General features: G+C 30.8%; 2 protein-coding genes across 2 annotated transcripts in view; one reads left to right on the top strand and one right to left on the bottom strand.

The window, feature by feature from the left end:
* LOC140448035 (unconventional myosin IC-like) overlaps window positions 1-18351 on the bottom strand; it is a 116112-nt gene that overhangs the window by 79225 nt on the left and 18536 nt on the right. The gene's annotated exons all lie outside the window — the stretch shown is intronic.
* LOC140449123 (uncharacterized) lies at window positions 16626-17885 on the top strand. Its single transcript, XM_072542268.1, has one exon. It carries the CDS (start codon window positions 16626-16628, stop codon window positions 17883-17885), a length of 1260 nt encoding a protein of 419 aa, XP_072398369.1.

Here is an 18351-nt window from a genome sequence, read left to right as displayed (position 1 = left end):
CTCTTTATATATTTGTAGATTTATTAAATGCATTTGACACCGTTTCACATAAAATATTGCTAAAAAAAATTAAAAAATATGGTATTTGAGGGCTGGCATATAATATCCTAGAAAGTTATCTTCTAAACAGGCAACCGCACGCGCACGTTTATATAGATGGAGGAATTAGTAAGGGAAGAATTATATCCTATGTAGTCCCGCAGGGAATAGTCTTAGGACCAATTCTCTTCAGTATCTACATCAATGGTCTATTCAGACTAAAATACTACAGTTAACATAATAAGGTAATTATACAATACAATACAATAATACAATAAGTAATTAATTGTATCTCTTATAGTTTTACAGACATACTACATGTAATTATTAAAGTATGTATGTTATTAGGTAGTGTAAATCGAAGAATAATATCTAGTTATTGAATTAAATCAAAATCTGGTAATATAATTAGTTATACGTGAAAAAATGAAAGTCTTCTATGATGGATGCGAACAAAACCGTGGTGTCTAAATCGTGACCAATTTCAATAGGAGTTTTGCAAGTCAAATGGATATGAAAATACGGTATAAACTGGGATGAGAAAATATTAAACAAAAGAATGTTAGTGAATAGAAACTGTAATCTTTACGGATTTTTTTTAAATAATGTGTAGTTTTACATTTTTACATGCGATGTAATACAACGAGGACTAAAATCTACAATTTTTATAGGGTAAATTCATATACCCTATGAGAAACATAGCGAGCATATATAGAAAGCATATAAATGTCATGATGTTTATATACGATATGTAAGTGTTTTATATATTTTGAGATTGCACTGGAGAAAAACTTTATGATATATACAGGGTGGTCCTTAAGTAATTGTACAAACATAAACCGTAGATTCTGCACTTTAAAATATTACGATTCAAGCCAACTTGCTTTAATAAAATGTTGATATTAAGAAAGATACAGGGTGTTAAAGTGGAAATTTAAAATTTTATTTTTCTCTATAACTTTTACGTTTGTAAATATTTTTGGACAAAAATTTACAGTTAGATGCTTTTGAGTAGGATAAATTATAATTTTATACTTACTTTAATGTAACCAATAGAGGGCGCCACATATGCCACATGTGTGGCATAAATTTGCGCTTCACTTTTTTGCTCTTTAAGTTAGCTCTAGTTGTGTTAAAAAATATTAAAGATACATTATTTTTACAAAGAAAAGGTATACTTGTTAGTAATCAGAAAATTCAACCGTTTTCGAGATAAATGCATTTTATAAGTCAGCTGCACAATAATTCTTAGTTTGATATTTGTGCGGTAAAGCACTGAATACCTGTAGATAAGCATAATTCATAGTTTATTCTTATTAAAACAACTGAAAGATGATAATGTTACATTAACAAATGCTTTGTTATGGGTACTAAATGTCTTATTGGAGAAATAATATTTCATCTTCTTCTTTAGGTGCCATGTACGTATTCAGACGTTGGCCGTCATTATGTTTACAATTTCCCTTCGCTATCGCTTCTTAAGTTTCTATAATGGCGTGGTATTACTTTTTTTCTACTGTAAAATGCTAAAAACCCAAAATATGTGGTTTATGCAAGATGGTACACCACCACATTCTAGAAAGAAGGCAGTTAGAACATACTTAAATACAACTTTTCTGAACGTTGGATTGGTCGTGCTAGTCATATTCCTTGGCAATGTGGTGAGATATTGATATAATTATTTAATTCCTAAAAAATCCGAAAAGAATACTTATTGTTCATTACGTAAATTGTTTACCCCATTTTTTTAGGACAAATAGAAATTGGAGCACAGGTATTAAATAACAGATATGTGTCCTGTTTCATACTTTTTCTACAAATCTAACCTGAAAGACTCAGCATTTTTACAAAAACATCATCGTTGTCTTAAAAACCGATATTGTTATAAATATAGTAAAGACACAGGCAATTTAGATCAGCATAATATTAGTTCGTTAGTAAATCATAATAGTCCATTTGTTCGAGATGTAATTATAGTTACTCGTAAGCTGTAACATAATCATATAATGTCATCGATAGGTTATTCCTTGTGTATATAAGTAACCAATGAACAAGATACACCACAGTTTAATACATTATTTAACTTCTGGGGCAAATAAGATGTAGTTCCATAATATACCATCAGATTTGGATATGTATCCAAAATAATATATTTATCCATTATACATTATATCCACCAAGTAGCCCCGAATTTAATTCGCTTGATTTTGGGGTATAAGGCGTATTAAAACAACGTGTCTAAGAGAATCATATAAACATTCGTAACCAACTATGGGAAGAAATAAATACTGCAGCAGTTTCTTTAGAACCAATGATGCTATTTAATATGAGACGATCTAATATGAGAATTAAAGAAAATGGTGGACATATCGAACACTTACTTTGACAAAAAGTTATGTTATTTAGTTTAACTATTTCTTAATTTTGTTTGTAAACAAAATGTTTTGATTATGACTTTAATTTAACATAAAACGTAAAATGTTTGATGTAAAATCCTATTATTTTGTTATTTTGTCAAATCCTATTATTAAGTATCCTGCTGATATATTTATTTTATTTATTATTTCGTTAAATATTAACTTTAGTTAAAGGTATTTTATACCAAAATAGTTAGAAGTATTAATGTTTTTGCCTATTTTTTCTTCTTTGCCTGGAGTAATTGCCTTAGATCAGAATTATGCAGCTGATTTTTAAAATACGATTCTCTCGAAAACTGTTGAGTTTTGAAGTTATTAACAAGTATACCATTTTTTTGTTAAAATAATATGTCTTTAATATTATTTATCCCAAATATAGATAACTTAAAGAGCAAAAAAGTTAAGTGCAAATTTATACCGCATATGTGGCATAAGTGGCGCCCTCTATCAGTTATATCAAAGTATGCAGCAAATTTTAATTTCTCATATTTAAAAGTACCCAGTTGTGAATTTTTATATATAAATGTTTACAAACATGAAAGTTATAGTGAAAAATAAAATTTTAATTTTGCACTTTAACACCCTGTATCTTTCTTAATATCAACATTTTATTAAATCAATTTGGCTTAAATCGTAATATTTTAAAGTGTATAATCTACTGTCTCTGTTTGTACAATTACTTAAGGACCACCCTGTATACAACTAATTCTGGACATCTAAAAATGTACCATCATAATTAAATAAAACTTTTAAAATGATAGCGGAACTTGGTAGTTCGCTTGGGTGGTAAAAAAAACCCTTTTAACTCTATACTAGTTTGCCTTGTGTACCGCATTCTAGTTTTTTTTAATTTATTTAAAATCTTCTAACACTAACACGACGAAATTGTAACGTTTATTTATTTAACGGTACACATATATGGTTTAGACTTCACTCGTAAAATCTAATTGCCCTTAGATAATATATAAAGTCCGCCTCATTATTCGGAATATTTCTAGAATTCAGCGGAATTCTCATTACATCAGAAAAGCCGTAAATTGTCCATGAACACTCCTAGCATATTCTATCAAGGGCGTAGCAAGGGCTGGCGTAACAATGCCCCTCCTTAAGAGATAGTTTCTCCTGAAACTGTGCACTGTGAATTTTTGCCACGAGATTAAACGGTCAATAAAGAGAACTTTTACCTACAAGTTCAACGACGTTTGCGTGAAGCAAGCCGAAAAAAAGGCCGGATTTGTGTAAAAACAACTCATGGCTTTTGCATCACGATGATGTACCAGCTCACATTTCATTGCTTGTTCGTGAATTTTTGGCCAAAAATAATACTGTTATGATGCCCCAGCCTCCATATTCGCCAAAAATGGCTCTGTGTGACTTTTTCCTATTTCCAAAAATAAAGAAAACTAGCTTTCGTTTTACAAGCATAGATGACATTAAAAGCGCATCGCTGATAGAACAAAGCTATACAAAAACTCGGCTTTGAGAAGTGTTTCGAGGTTTGGCAGAAGCGTTGGCACAATATCAGATGGGGACAACTTTGAAGGAGACAACATTAATGTAGACGAATAAATAAATATTTTTTTCAAAAAACGAAAATTCCGGGTATTTTTTGAACACACCTCGTACTTGTTTATATTTTTCTTTCAATTTATAATTACGACTATAAAAATGTTTTTTATAACTAATCGATTCCTAAAGAGGTTATTTACTTCTGAACAAACAATGAAATGTGTTTTAACTGACACTTTTTTGTCTTTATTTTGACAGCTAACAGCTTAATATTAATGGTGGACAGAAATCATTTTCGGTACGTGACAATGATTTGAAAAGGTCATTCGTTCCGCTAACGAAAAAAATATTCCTTTGATTTATGGTAAATATAATGTTTATGCTTTTTACTTTTATACCATCTAATATAACGTGGAGAAATATGGCTAGTAAAGTAAAAAATAAAAGAATAGGTTTAGAAAATAAGATTATAAAGTTTCTGAAGAAGAAAGTGGAATCAGCTGTAGAACAAGCTAAAAAGCAGAAGCTTAATATACAAATCTTTATTTTAAAGAAGTTGATTGACGATTACTGTTCATTGTTTTTTTATATATATCACATTATAATATGTTACCAACAACTATAAATATTTATATTGGTTCATTTTTATTGGCAGAATAGAAAGAAGGAACGGGCTCTTCTTCTATGGAAGGTTGTCATTCTATATTTCGCATGATTGACCGATACTTCTTCTACCGATTGGTGTTTTGTCCTTTGATATCTTGACTACTTCTGGCCTTCGTATTCTACTTATATGAAAATTAAAGTTGAATGTCCACATTTTTAGTCTCTACTCTACATTACATTTTCTTCTGATGTCTTCACTTAGTATAGTTCACTCATCCAATAGTTCTTGTTTTTGGTCGTATAAGATTTGTTTCTGTCATTTCTTGATTTTATCTCAGTATGAATGTAAATAGGATAAAATCAAGTAAAAAGTTAAATCTAGTGAGTAATAGTCAAACTTTTATTGGTGACATGGTGACAGTTTCAGTTTATTTAATTTTTGGAAATGAGTTACATTAATCACAAAAATTTATTAAATATCATTTATAAAAAGGCATAAATGAAAGCAATAAAAGCACCATTTAGGACTTCATCACAGAATGTTTTCGGAATGTCTATTCCATCATCAGTGCCTATACTAAGTATACATGTGTAAAGCCACCAACTATAAGAGTAAAAACCCATGAAACTGGTTTTGTATTACATTGTTGCTGGACCTGAGACGTAGTTTCTAAAGGACCTTAGGTAGCAGCTTACTATATTTGACAACAGTTGCTGCCCGAGGTCCTTATAGAGACTACGATTCGGGGCCAGCAACCTCAGTTTGGGAGTTTTAGGTTGCCATGAAGTAAATATATTTAAAATTATAAAATCCAATAAAATAATCAGCAATAATGTAATACAAACATAATTTCATAACATTTAAAGGGTTATGACTAGACTTCGGCAAATATGCAAATAAAAATGTAGAAAATATGCGCATAAATATGCACGTGTTTACCCGAAAATATGCAAATATTTTACAAAATATGCATACAAATAAATAAAAAAATCGTAAAATAGTAACAATTTTATTTAAAAAAAAAGTGTACATAACTAAATATTTCCTACTATTCATTAAGATTTACATTTATTTTAAGTAACTACATCATTTTTAAGTATGAATAAACTTATTTATAATTATGGTAACAATAAATGACCAAGTGGTGTTCAAAATTTTCTAACAAAAACTTGTGGCTTCTGTCTGAGTACATATATTTATATATGGAAAAACTTCGTTCAACATCAACTGATGTAACGGGAGCATTTTTCAAACTAACCAAAACATTTGGTTCTAAATTAATTGTTTCCGAAATATTTCCAGCTAGAACACTGACTACTTCAGAAAGAATATGGTAACCTTTATTTTTTTCCATAGTAGCTTCAAATTTTTTTAAAATATCTTTTCCAATATTACCTCTAACGTTCCGACAACATGACGCAAATTCTTTTATTAATGCTGTACTTTCGAACAATGACAGTTTTGGTGATTCTAACTGAGTAATTGTTTTTTGAACAAAACTAAAATTTGATTTTATAAATGAAAGTTCTTGTTGAAGCAAGTTACTCTGAAAAGTTTGTTTAGAATCCAAAAGAGATTGGGAACTTTCATCTGTTAACGTATCAATTATGTTCTTTATTTTAACAAAATGATCTGCATAAAAATTAGCTGCTTCTAACCATGTTCCCCATCGCGTTAAAATAGGTTGTGGTGGAAGAGGAATGTTAGGTAGCATTTCTTTATAAAGTTGAATTCTTATAGGAGATTTAAGAAATACTTTTTTGACACTGGATATCATGGTATTTACAAGAGGAAACTTTTTTCGTATTTCCTCTGCAACTCTGTTTAATCCATGCGCTACACAAGTAACATGTATTAAATCTGGGAAAAATATTTTTAAATTTTGTCCTGCTTTCACCATATAAGGAGCAGCATCCGATAAAATAAGCAGTAATTTATTAGAAGGAATAGTTGTCGGAAGAAAAAAAGTTGCTAATGTTTCTTGTATAAAACGCGAAATTGTTAAAGCATTTGTTTTCTCAAGTTGCTGGCATGAAATAAGATGGGATTTTGGTAAGGTATCTTCTTTAAGAACACCAATCAATAAATGAGCAATATACTTTCCTGAGGAATCAGTGGTTTCGTCTACAGATATGTAAAAATAATTATCTGCAATTTCTTCCTTAATATTAATTAACACCGACGAGTATAGCCCGTTCACATTATTTCTTCTTAGAGACCGATCACTTGGAACATTAAGTTTGCAATATTTTTTTAGAAACGAACTAAAATTTACATTTGCTAATTTTGAAAGCGGTATGTTTGCAGACACTAATGCGCGACACAAGTCTTCATTAAAAGTTTCTTGCTCATCTAATTTTTTTGAAGAAGATTTGAAACATTTAGCCATTGGATGTTTTCCTCCTATTTTTCCTTTTTTTGCAATGTGTGAAGCAGTTCTCACATGTTGGTCTATCTGAAATTTCTTCTCACATGCTATCTATAAATAAAAATAAAAACTTTTATTTTAACCCAACCTTTAAAATATAAAAATATACATGGTGTTTTTGGTTAATCAAATAACTGGTTTGGAAAAAAAACACTCGCTAAGTGTTTTAAATGCAGTATTAATCCACAAATTAGTTTTTGTTACTAACCATTAGTACATCATATAACTTATTTTAAAATTCAACAAAAGTTTTTTTTTTGTTAATTCAATTACAATAAAAATAATTGTGTTTTAGAATAGCTGACTTCATAAAAAAACGTAAAAGTGAAAAATTTTTCTAAATACACACCATTGTATTGTACCATGGACAATTTTTTTTCACTAAAGGAAGCTATTTTTCATTTAAAAACAACCTACGAGTACTAAATTTCAAGTAAATACGTTTATTGGTTTTAAAGTTATTGTTGTTATTAACTAAAAGAATTTAATTTTTTTTAATTTTAACACCCTGTATCTCGAAAAGTAAATAAGTTTGACCCCTCATTAACTATATCGTTTTGTTCAATTTTTCGAGAAGTATCTACAGTCAAACGTTGTAAGTGTCATTTGGAAACACCCTGTATGTATGAAATATTAGATATTTAATAGAAAATATTAGATACTTACAATTTTGCCACAGACTGAACAGTAGATTACGTACTTAGATCATTTCTTGAATAAAATGACTACAAAATTTTATACAAGAATTGAAATAAATTGGTATGTTTAAAAATTTTCAAATACAGTATAAAAATCTGAACTTTTGTGCACTTTATGCAAACTTTTATACAAATATGCCAAAATATGAAATATTTGCATAAAATATGCACAATATGCAAAATATGCAATATGCATATTTGCCGAAGTCTAGTTATGACGCATATATTTGAGGGCTTAACACATGTATACCTAGTAGCAGCACTGATGACGAAATAGTCATTTCGAAAACGTCTTGTGAAGTAGCCCGAAAGGGTTCTTTTAAATAAATATACCTTTTTATAAATGATTTTTAAATTAAAATGTTTAAGATATATAATCAACTCTAACTACAAGCGAAAAATAAATTTATAGCTGATAAATGTGAAAAACCAGAACAATTACATGAAGTAAAAGAAATATAAATATTAAGAACAAAAAAGATCACTTCAATTGGTAAAAATAACAGAATTATCGTAGGTCCCACAAGAGCTGTGCAAAACTTGGAAGAATTATATAAAAGATCTGTTTACCGATAACCTTTCGGTAGATAGTGACAAAATTTGTATAACCGCAATTCTTACAGGCCCTCCCATACTTGAATTGGATGTAGAACTGTGAACTGGTTTAAATCAACATTTTTTTGTAATTCGTAATACACCAAATACTAGAGTTGCGAAGATCATAGACTTATGTCTCAACAGTCACTTATGTTTTTAGGGCATTTCTTAAAATTATTAATCAAAGAATATACAGGGCGGTCCTTAAGTAATTGTACAAACAGAAACCGTAGATTCTGCACTTTAAAATATTACAATTTAAGCCAACTTGCTTTAATAAAATGTTGATATTAAGAAAGATACAGGGTGTTAAAGTGGAAATTTAAAATTTAATTTTTCGCTATAACTTTTACGTTTGTAAATATTTTTGGACAAAAATTCACAGTTGAATGCTTTTAAGTAGGATAAATTATAATTTTATACTTACTTTAATGTAAAAAATAGAGGGCGCCACATATGCCACATGTGTGGCATAAATTTGCGCTTAACTTTTTTGCTCTTTAAGTTAGCTCTATTTGTGTTAAAAAATATTACAGATACATTATTTTTACAAAGAAAAGGTATACTTGTTAGTAACCTGAAAATTCAACCGTTTACGAGATAAATGCATTTTATAAGTCAGCTGCACAATAATTCTTAGTTTGATATTTGTACGGTAAAGCACTGAATACCTGTAGATAAGCATAATTCATAGTTTATTCTTATTAAAACAACTTAAAGATGATAATGTAACATCACAAAATGATTTGTTATGGGTGCTTAATGTCTTATTCGAAAAAAGATATTTCAACTTCTTCTTTAGGTGCCGTGTCCGCATTCAGACGTTGGCTGTCATCATGTTTACAATTTCCCTTTGCTATCGCTTCTTAAGTTTCTATAATGGCGTTGTATTACTTTTTCTCTATTGTAAAATCCTAAAAACCTAAAATATGTGGTTTATGCAAGATGGTACATAACCACATTCTAGAGGTCAGTTAGAACTTACTTAAATACAACTTTTCTGAACGTTGGTTTGGTCGTGGTAGTCATATGCCTTGGCAATGTGGTGAGATATTGATATAATTATTTAATTCATAAAAAATCCGAAAAGAATACTTATTGTTAATTACGTAAATTGTTTACCCATTTTTATTAGGACAAATAGAAACTAGAGCACAGGTATTGAATAATACATATGTGTTCTGTTTCATAATACTTTTGCTACAAATCTTACCTGAAAGACTCAGCATTTTTACAACCGATATTGTTTTAAATATAGTAAACACACAGGTAATTTAGTTCAGCATAATATTAGTTTGTTAGTAAATCATAGTAGTCCATTTGTTCGAAATGTAATTATAGTTACTCGTAAGCTGTAACGTAATCATATAAATAAGTAATGTCATCAATAGGTTATTCCGAGTGTATATAAGTAACCAATGAACGAGATACATCACAGTTTAATACATTATTTAACTTCTGTGAAAAATAAGATGTAGTTCCATAATATAGCATAAGATTTGAATATGTATCCAAAATAATATATTCTTCCATTATACATTATAGCCACCACGTAGCCCCGAATTTAATCCGCTTGATTTTGGTGGGGTGCATTAAAACAACGTGTCTATAAGAATCCCATAAATATTCGCAACCAACTATGGGAAGAAATAAATACTGCAGCAGTTTCTTTAGAACCAATAATGCTATTTAATATGAGACGATCTTTTATGGAATATATTGACAAATGAATTATAGAAAATGGTGGACATATCGAACACTTACTTTGACAAAAAGTTATATTATTTAGTTTAACTATTTCTTAATTTGGTTTGTAAATAAAATGTTGTGATTATGACTTTAATTTAACATAAAACGTAAAATGTTTGATGTAAAATCCTATTATTCTGTCATTTTGTCAAATCCTACTATTAATTATCCTGCTGATATATTTATTTTATTTAATATTTCGTTAACTATTAACTTTAGTTAAAGGTATTTTATACCAAAATTTAGAAGTATTAATGTTTTTGTCTATTTTTTCTTCGTTGCCTGGAGTAATTGCCTTAGATCAGAATTATGCAGCTAATTTTTAAAATGCGATTATCTCGAAAACTGTTGAGTTTTGAAGTTATTGATAAGTATACCTTTTTTTTAAATAATGTATCTTTAATATTTTTTATCCAAAATACAGGTATCTTAAAGAACAAAAAAGTTAAGTGCAAATTTATACCACATATGTGGCATAAGTGGCGCCCTCTATGAGTTACATCAAAGTGTGCATCAAATTATAATTTTTCATATTTAAAAGTACCCAGTTGTAAATTTTTATACATAAATGTTTACAAACCTCAAAGTTATAGCGAAAAATAAAATTTTAATTTTGCATTTTAACACCCTGTATCTTTTTTAATATCAACATTTTATAAAAGCAATTTGGCTTAAATCGTAATATTTTAAAGTGTAGAATCTACTGTTTCTTTTTGTACAATTACTTAAGGACCACCCTGTATAAAAGGTGTGAAGATATTAGAGAAGTACAGTTTGGTTTAAAGGGTGGATTAGACACCAGATTAGGCACGACTTTGCATGCAACCTGTGGTATAGAAATAGTACGATGCATAAGAAAGGATGTATTAATTTTTTTATAGCTCTAGTCAGGTTGAAAAGCAGTGGCGAAAGAATACAGCCCTGTCTAACCCCTCTCGAAATGGTTACGTTTTCACTCACCATATGTCCATTCTTCATCTGGGCTGTTTGATTCCAATATAGATTTTTTATAATCTGGATGTCCTTAGTGTCAAGTCCTGTAAGATGTAATAGCTCAAGGAAGACCAACAAATTAAAAGAGTTGAGAAATTATAATATCCTGAGCCGACTATTTTAAGTGAGATTGTGGAATAGGAAATTAAAGTTAGAAGGGGTATGGCTAAGATAGTTGTTACTTGTGGCCAATATTATTGTATGGTGCAGAGATATGATCACTAGAAGTAAAACAAATTATTAGAATTAATGCATGCGAGATGTGGATTTTGAAAAGACTACTTAAGATTTCGTAGATAGACCGAGTTACCAATGAGACGAGCTGAAATGGTCAGACAACTTAAAACTCTTGCCTCCTAAAACTTACACTCACCGGTAAGATTAAGGCTAGAAGGAGATTAGGAAAAAATTACACTCCCGGCTTAGAAACAGACGAAATTGATGTGATGTCGCAGATGCTGAGTCCATTTTCCAACTGACTGAGGAGCACAAGCGTATGGCACAAAAAAAAATATGTAACTAAATTATACGAGTACATACATATATTCGTACTGACTTGGTTAAAAATAGAAGAAAAAGAAGAACACTATGAGTGTATTGACATTTTAATAAAACAAATGTTAATTTAATAAAACGATTAGTAATCCACAGTAGAAGGTTGTTTAACAGAAAACCTCCTACACGTCATTTAAGCACCTAATGTTAATAAAAACTGGCCCACGCTTATATTTTAACTCATTTTCTTATTTTTATAGTAATGTACTATATTAAAAAAATCGATTTTTATATTACATATATGTAAATGAGTACAGATATAGTCACTTTTAATTTATTCATGTGTGAATTAAACTATGATTCAGAGAAACGAGCCATAATGTTTTAGATATCATTTGTTAAAGATGATCTAAGAAAAAGTTAGTACTACGTGACATGACTTTAATCGAATTTTTGCGTAATGTTGCGCACATGTTTTCAGTATAAAACAGGAAGAAGCCAATAAGTGACCCAGAAATGTTGAAACTAATGTTCATGAAAATATATACTAAATGTCTTTACACAGAGAATTTATACATTAAACCTACATTTTACGTCAGAAAGATCCTGATAATTGTTATATTTTGATAAAGTAATATGAGACCTTAAAAACGGAGTGTTTCGGTACCTTTTTGACATTTGTTTGTCATTAATACTACCAGAGCAATTAAAAAATCTCTATTTTGTACAAAAATCATTAACTATAATGGGCATATCTTCATTTAATGGGAACTTCATATTAATTTCGGAGTATCATGTACCAACAGTATGATCTGAAATCCTCAATGAGTATCCGATTGTTTTGAAAGATGAACTAGTTGCTGCCTACTTAATAATATATAAATATAAACTAAAATTTATAAACGACCCGTGTCGTCAAAATAGCAAGAGATAAGTCACCAATCGGCAGAAGAAGTATCGGACGACCGCGCAAAAGATGGAGTGACAACCTTCCATAGAGGTATTAATCCGCCAATGAACAAGCAGAACTGCTTATAAAGAGAAAGAAGAAGAAGAAAAAGAAATTAAAATTTTTAAACAGATGTGGAAAATTAAACAAGCAATGGTCTATTACGGGATAATCAATAATAGTTAAGTTAATATCGACTATATTTCCTTCCACACCCTTAAAATTTTCCTAAGAATACTTCACAACAGAATTAGACGCAAATGCAAAGAAGATCTCGAAGATACCCAATTTGGTTTTAGAAATGCTATGGGAACCAGGGAGGTACTTTTTGCGCTTAACATCCTATTACAAAAATGAAGTGACCAAAGAAAATATGTGGTTTTTTAATGTTTTGTGGACTTCGAAAAGGCACTCGATAAAGTACAGCATGTAAAATTAATGCAAATACTGAAAAATATCGGAATAGATGACAAGGATATTCGTGCCATTAAAAATTTGTACTGGAATCAAACTGCTATCGTAAAAATTGGAGATAACTACACCGATGAAATCTCCATACAACGAGGAGTCAGACAAGGTTGCATTTGGTCGCCAACATTGTTCAATGTTTACTCGGACCAGTTATTTAAAAAGGCACTTCAGAGACAACCATATGGAATAAAAATCAACGGAGAACTACTTAATGTGATTAGATATGCAGACGATACAGTAATTCTGTCAGATAATATTGAAGGTCTCCAAATTCTGCTTGATCGTATTCACGAGGTAGGAGAGGAAATGGGCATCAAAATAAACTCAAACAAAACCAAACTTTTAGTGTTTAGTCGTGACCCACATCCCGATGCAAAACTTCAATTAAACGGAGTCCAAGTTGAGAAAGTACACAAAATGACATATTTGGGAACTGCTATAACGGACCAACTAGATCCAGACATAGAAATAAAATGTAGAATAGCAATGACTAAAACTACTTTTATGAAAATGAAGTCATTTCTTTGCAATAATCATCTCAGTTTAGAGCTAAGACAAAGAATGGTTAAGTGTTTGTTTGGACCGTACTTTTGTATAGTGCAGAAGTGTGGACGCTAAAAGTATCGGTCATGAATAAAATTAAAGCATTGGAAATGTGGGTTCATAGACGAATGCTGAAGATACCTTGGACAACAAGGAAAACTAATGAAGAAGTACTAAGGAGCGTCAACAAAGATAGAGAACTGCTAAAGACCGTTAAACATCGAAAAATGTATTATATGGGACATACAGTAAGGAGAAGTCGGTATAAAATATTACCACTGATCCTTAAAGGTAAAATAATCAAATTTTAAATCGTTGCAATAAACGATCAAAACATTGTAAACGTTTAAGATAAAACTAGGGTTGGACTTACCGGTAACTTCAATGGTGCTTTACACTATTTAACCACAACGAACAAGCGAATTTGTAGATGTGTGCGTGTAGGTCATATCTCTAGGTGCGCCTGGTCCATCTTAACGACTCCCTTGCTCTATATATCAAAAATCCAGTTTTTGACCGATGCTATAGGAATCGACGGGTAAATGAAGGAGAAATGTATCCATTAATATACACAACCATAATTGAATTTAATCAACAGAGGTACTACATATTTACAATAAATAATACATATTTGATGTAAATAATAAATATATTAAAAAAATTGCTCTTTTTCAGTTGATGAGCTGAAGAAAAAGTAAAGAGGTTTACTAGATACTTTTGGAAGAAAAACCAAAAAAGTTACCAAGAAAAATCAGGACAGTCAGCTGATACAGAATCCCATTCACAATGGCCCCAATTTCAAGGTTTTACTATTTCTTCGAGGAACTATGTATCGAAGAGATCTTATAGGAAACATGCCACACCCAAAACCCCATAATCATAGGAATCAACATGTGATTTCGAATAGCGGTATTGGTTCTGAGGGAGAAAATGGGACTAAAATAGGTTCTAACTATCTACCTTCACTCATAGTCAAATTTTACCAGAAAATTTTGAACACACCGAAACAGCATTTAAATCTCCATTAAAAAGAAAAGTGAAAAAACAGGCAGATAAAATAGATGCAAAACTATTAATACTTAAAGAGGAGAAACTTAAATGTTTTAAAGAAATTGCGAGTGATTCTGATACTCTATTGTATATGGCATTCGGCCATATTTAAAAGCTATTACTGAAAATCGCAAGTTACTGATAAGAGTAAAATTACATTAGATTTTTATAGATGAACTAAATGTTACTTTTACTGCAGTACAACATAATTATTCCAGTGATTCAGCTAAGTACACTAGTCATAGTATGTCACCTAATATTTCAAGACAAGAACAATATCATGCATCGAGTAGTATTTTTACACAATTGTCAAATAAAGCTTTCTTTGTTGACTATGTCAGGAATTTTCGTCCAAACTGATCTAATATACATAAGTACTCTTTGTTTTTTTAATAAAGAAATTTAACAAAGGCAGAAGATACAGAATGGGAAACAAAGAAATAAAAATACTCGGTTACGCAGACGACGCAATACTGATAGCCCAAGATAAAGATAGAATGCAAAGACTGGTCCATAGATTTAACATAAGAGCAAAAGAATTTAATATGACAATCTCATCTCAGAAAACTAAAACAATAGTAGTCAGCAAAGAACCATCCAGATGTAAAATAGAAATTGATGGCATCAGTATTGAACAAGTAATAGATATAAAATACCTCTGTATTACACTGTCTAGCTATGGAGACCTAGACAAAGAAGTGAGAGATAATGTAAAAAAGTAAATAGACTGACAGGATGCCTTAATAACACTATATGGCGAAACAGACACATTAACACTGAGATGAAGTCAAGAATTTATAAAACCAGTGTAATACCAATAATGACATATGCCTCAGAAACAAGACCCGACACAGCCACAACGCAATGGCTAGTGGAAACGGCAGAGATGAAAGTACTGAAAAGAATTACAGGAAATACGCTAAGAGATCGAAAGAGAAGTGAAGACATTAGAAGAAAATTTAACGTACAGTGTATAAATGAATGGACACAAAATAAAAAAAAGAATGGAATAACCACATAAGCAGAATGGAGGAGACCCGTGTCGTCAAAATAGCAAGAGATAACAGCGACAGCGCAAAAGATGGAGTGAAGACCTTCCATAGAGGTATTAATCCGCCAATGAACAAGCAGAATTGCTTATAAAACGGAAGAAGAAGAAGAATAAAGAAATTTAAATAAAAGTTTTATATACATTTTTTTAAATTAACGTTACAACTGATCGTTTTTCAGGTGATATTGTTTTACGAAAATTGAAGCTCCTGTATTGCAAAGGATGCCCTAGAGTGGAATCACCAAGGAAAAAGAAGAAGACGACGCCCAGCACAAACTTGGACAAGATCAATTATTATAGACAAGATAACCGGACAGTGAAAGTTTTGAAACAAGATGAAGGTCTTAGCGGAAAATAGTACTCGATATCGCGTTTTCACTGAAGCTCTATGGTCCTCTTAAGAGTTTAAGAACCTTCATTATTTATTTTTGCTAATGCTAATTATTTCATCTTTACATATTTATTTTTGACTTTTGTTGGCCATAGGTTTAAGATCTATTTAGCCAGACATTTGGTTGGGTAAGTGAAAAGAATTAACTTACTATTACTTCCTACAAATTTATATCAGACAATCTCCTATTTCGTTCATTTATTCAATTTCCTAACCTTCTCATTAAAAACACTATTGGTGTCTGTACAAAACGGATTGAACAAGGACACATGCTTCAATACTACAACCAAAGTCCTACCATTTCGCGTTCACACCCCACTGCTTGGAAAAGGTAGTACGTTAGAAAAATTCCCATAAAATCGATCTAATAGTGTGATTTCGATTACTTAAATAGAGAAGACCAAATTGGTTTATATGCAGATGACCTTGTTCTTTATGTGAACGATAAAAATAGCCGGATAGCTGCAACTATTCTACAAGAGGCCATCAAATCTTTAGAAAAGTGGTCAGAGAAAACAGGTCTTTGTTTTTCTACACACAAAACAAATGCAATATGTTTTTCAAGAAACAAACAAACAAATTGGACAAAATAACACTATCAAAATTTGCAGTATGTAGAAAAACATCGATTTTTGGGAATGATATTAGATACAAAACTCACTTGGAAAACCCACATTCAACTTAAAAAATCTTGCATGCAAAATATGAACATTCTCAAAGTATTAGCCAATCATAATTGGGAAGCTGATATCACACAATTACTAAATATATATAAAACACAGATTCGTAGCGAGCTAGATTATGGATCAATAGTCTACAGTTCAGCTAAAGATAGTTTATTAAAGCAATTGGACATCATACAAAATACCGCATTAAGGCTTGCACTTGGAGCCTACAGGACCAGTCCAGTAGAAAGTCTATATGTAGAAGTTGATGAACCACCTCTTTCAATTAGAAGACACAGACTAAGCCTACAATATGCAGCTAAAATTGAAGCAAACTCTAATAACCCTGCTTACTCCTACACATTTTCTGACAATTTTCATTTAATTTTTGAACAAAATCCCTTTCTTTCTGCATTATTTTTTAGTAAAAGAATCACAGGTTTCAATTTTCCAAAAGTTATTTCCAATGAAATAAACTACCCTTCTCCTTGGACCATAAAACTCCCCAAATGTAATACAAATCTTCTATTGTATCATAAATCTGATACTTCATCACATATAATTCTACAACGGTTTCAAGCGATTAAAGACAAGTACAAAAGATATTACCAAATATATACAGATGCGTCAAAAACTTCTGAAATGGAAACGGTAGGCGCAGCTTTCGTTGACGAAACAATTAAACATCAGTTCCAGCTACCTAAGGAGTACTCCATATATTCCGCCGAATTGTATGCCATATCTAAAGCCCTACAACGTATATCAAACCAGCCCAAATTGGAACCAGTCATTTTCACAGATTCTTTAAGCGCAGTACAAGGAATATTAAGGGTTTACCCAAACCACCCAATACTATGCCAAATTAAAATTGATCTAGAAGAACTTTACAGTAAGAATAAAAGGGTAGAATTTGTTTGGATTCCATCTCATGTAGACATAATAGGTAATGAAAAAGCTGATCAGGAAGCTAAAGAAGCCTGCTGTATGAATAGACCAGATAAAGAGCTCCTAAAAATTCCTCATTCCGACATTCAAGATATCATCAAAGAATTTTCAATGAGAATATGGCTCGAAAGATGGAAAAAACATGACGACAACAAACTACAACGCATCAACCTAAATTTGTCACCAAAAGGGATAATGCCACAAAAACGACGAGATCAAGTTATACAACACCGCTTGACAATAGGACATACCAGGTTAACCCACCAGTACCTAATGAAGAAAGAATAACAAAAACTGTGCTAAGTTTGTGATATTCTTCTGACAATCGAACGCATTATTGTTAGTTGCCCACTCCATCACCTGGAACGACTTCAAAGTGATTAACCAAGTGATCTGAAAAGTGCTCTGAACTATAGTAAATGTGATAAAGTGACTAAGTTTCTAAACCTAACTAAATTGTACAATCTAATATAAAAATAGACTTAAGTTCTCAATTGTAATTAGTTGTTATAAGCAAACATCTGATTTTATGCACAACTCTTCCCCGCCAATAACCTTTCATGGATGAGGTGGTTTACTTAATAAAAAAAAATAGAGAAGAGAAACAACGTTCTGCGGCAATATGATTTTTTGTTGAAAGATGGATTGAAATAAAAACTTTATGACTTCTTAATTGTACCGACATTAAAACATTCAGTGGTTAAGGTCATCAAAACTGCCAAACAGCCAGTGGTTAAGGTGATCACATTCACAT

Source organism: Diabrotica undecimpunctata, chromosome 8, assembly GCF_040954645.1.
Source record: "Diabrotica undecimpunctata isolate CICGRU chromosome 8, icDiaUnde3, whole genome shotgun sequence".
NCBI lineage: Eukaryota > Metazoa > Arthropoda > Insecta > Coleoptera > Chrysomelidae > Diabrotica > Diabrotica undecimpunctata.
The sequence above is the reverse complement of the archived record's forward strand: the minus strand, read 5'-3'. Positions and strand labels throughout refer to the sequence as shown.

Bases quoted from the DNA above. Each gene is read 5' to 3' on its own strand.
- LOC140449123 (XM_072542268.1), top strand. From the start codon at position 16,626: ATGATATTAGATACAAAACTCACTTGGAAAACCCACATTCAACTTAAA.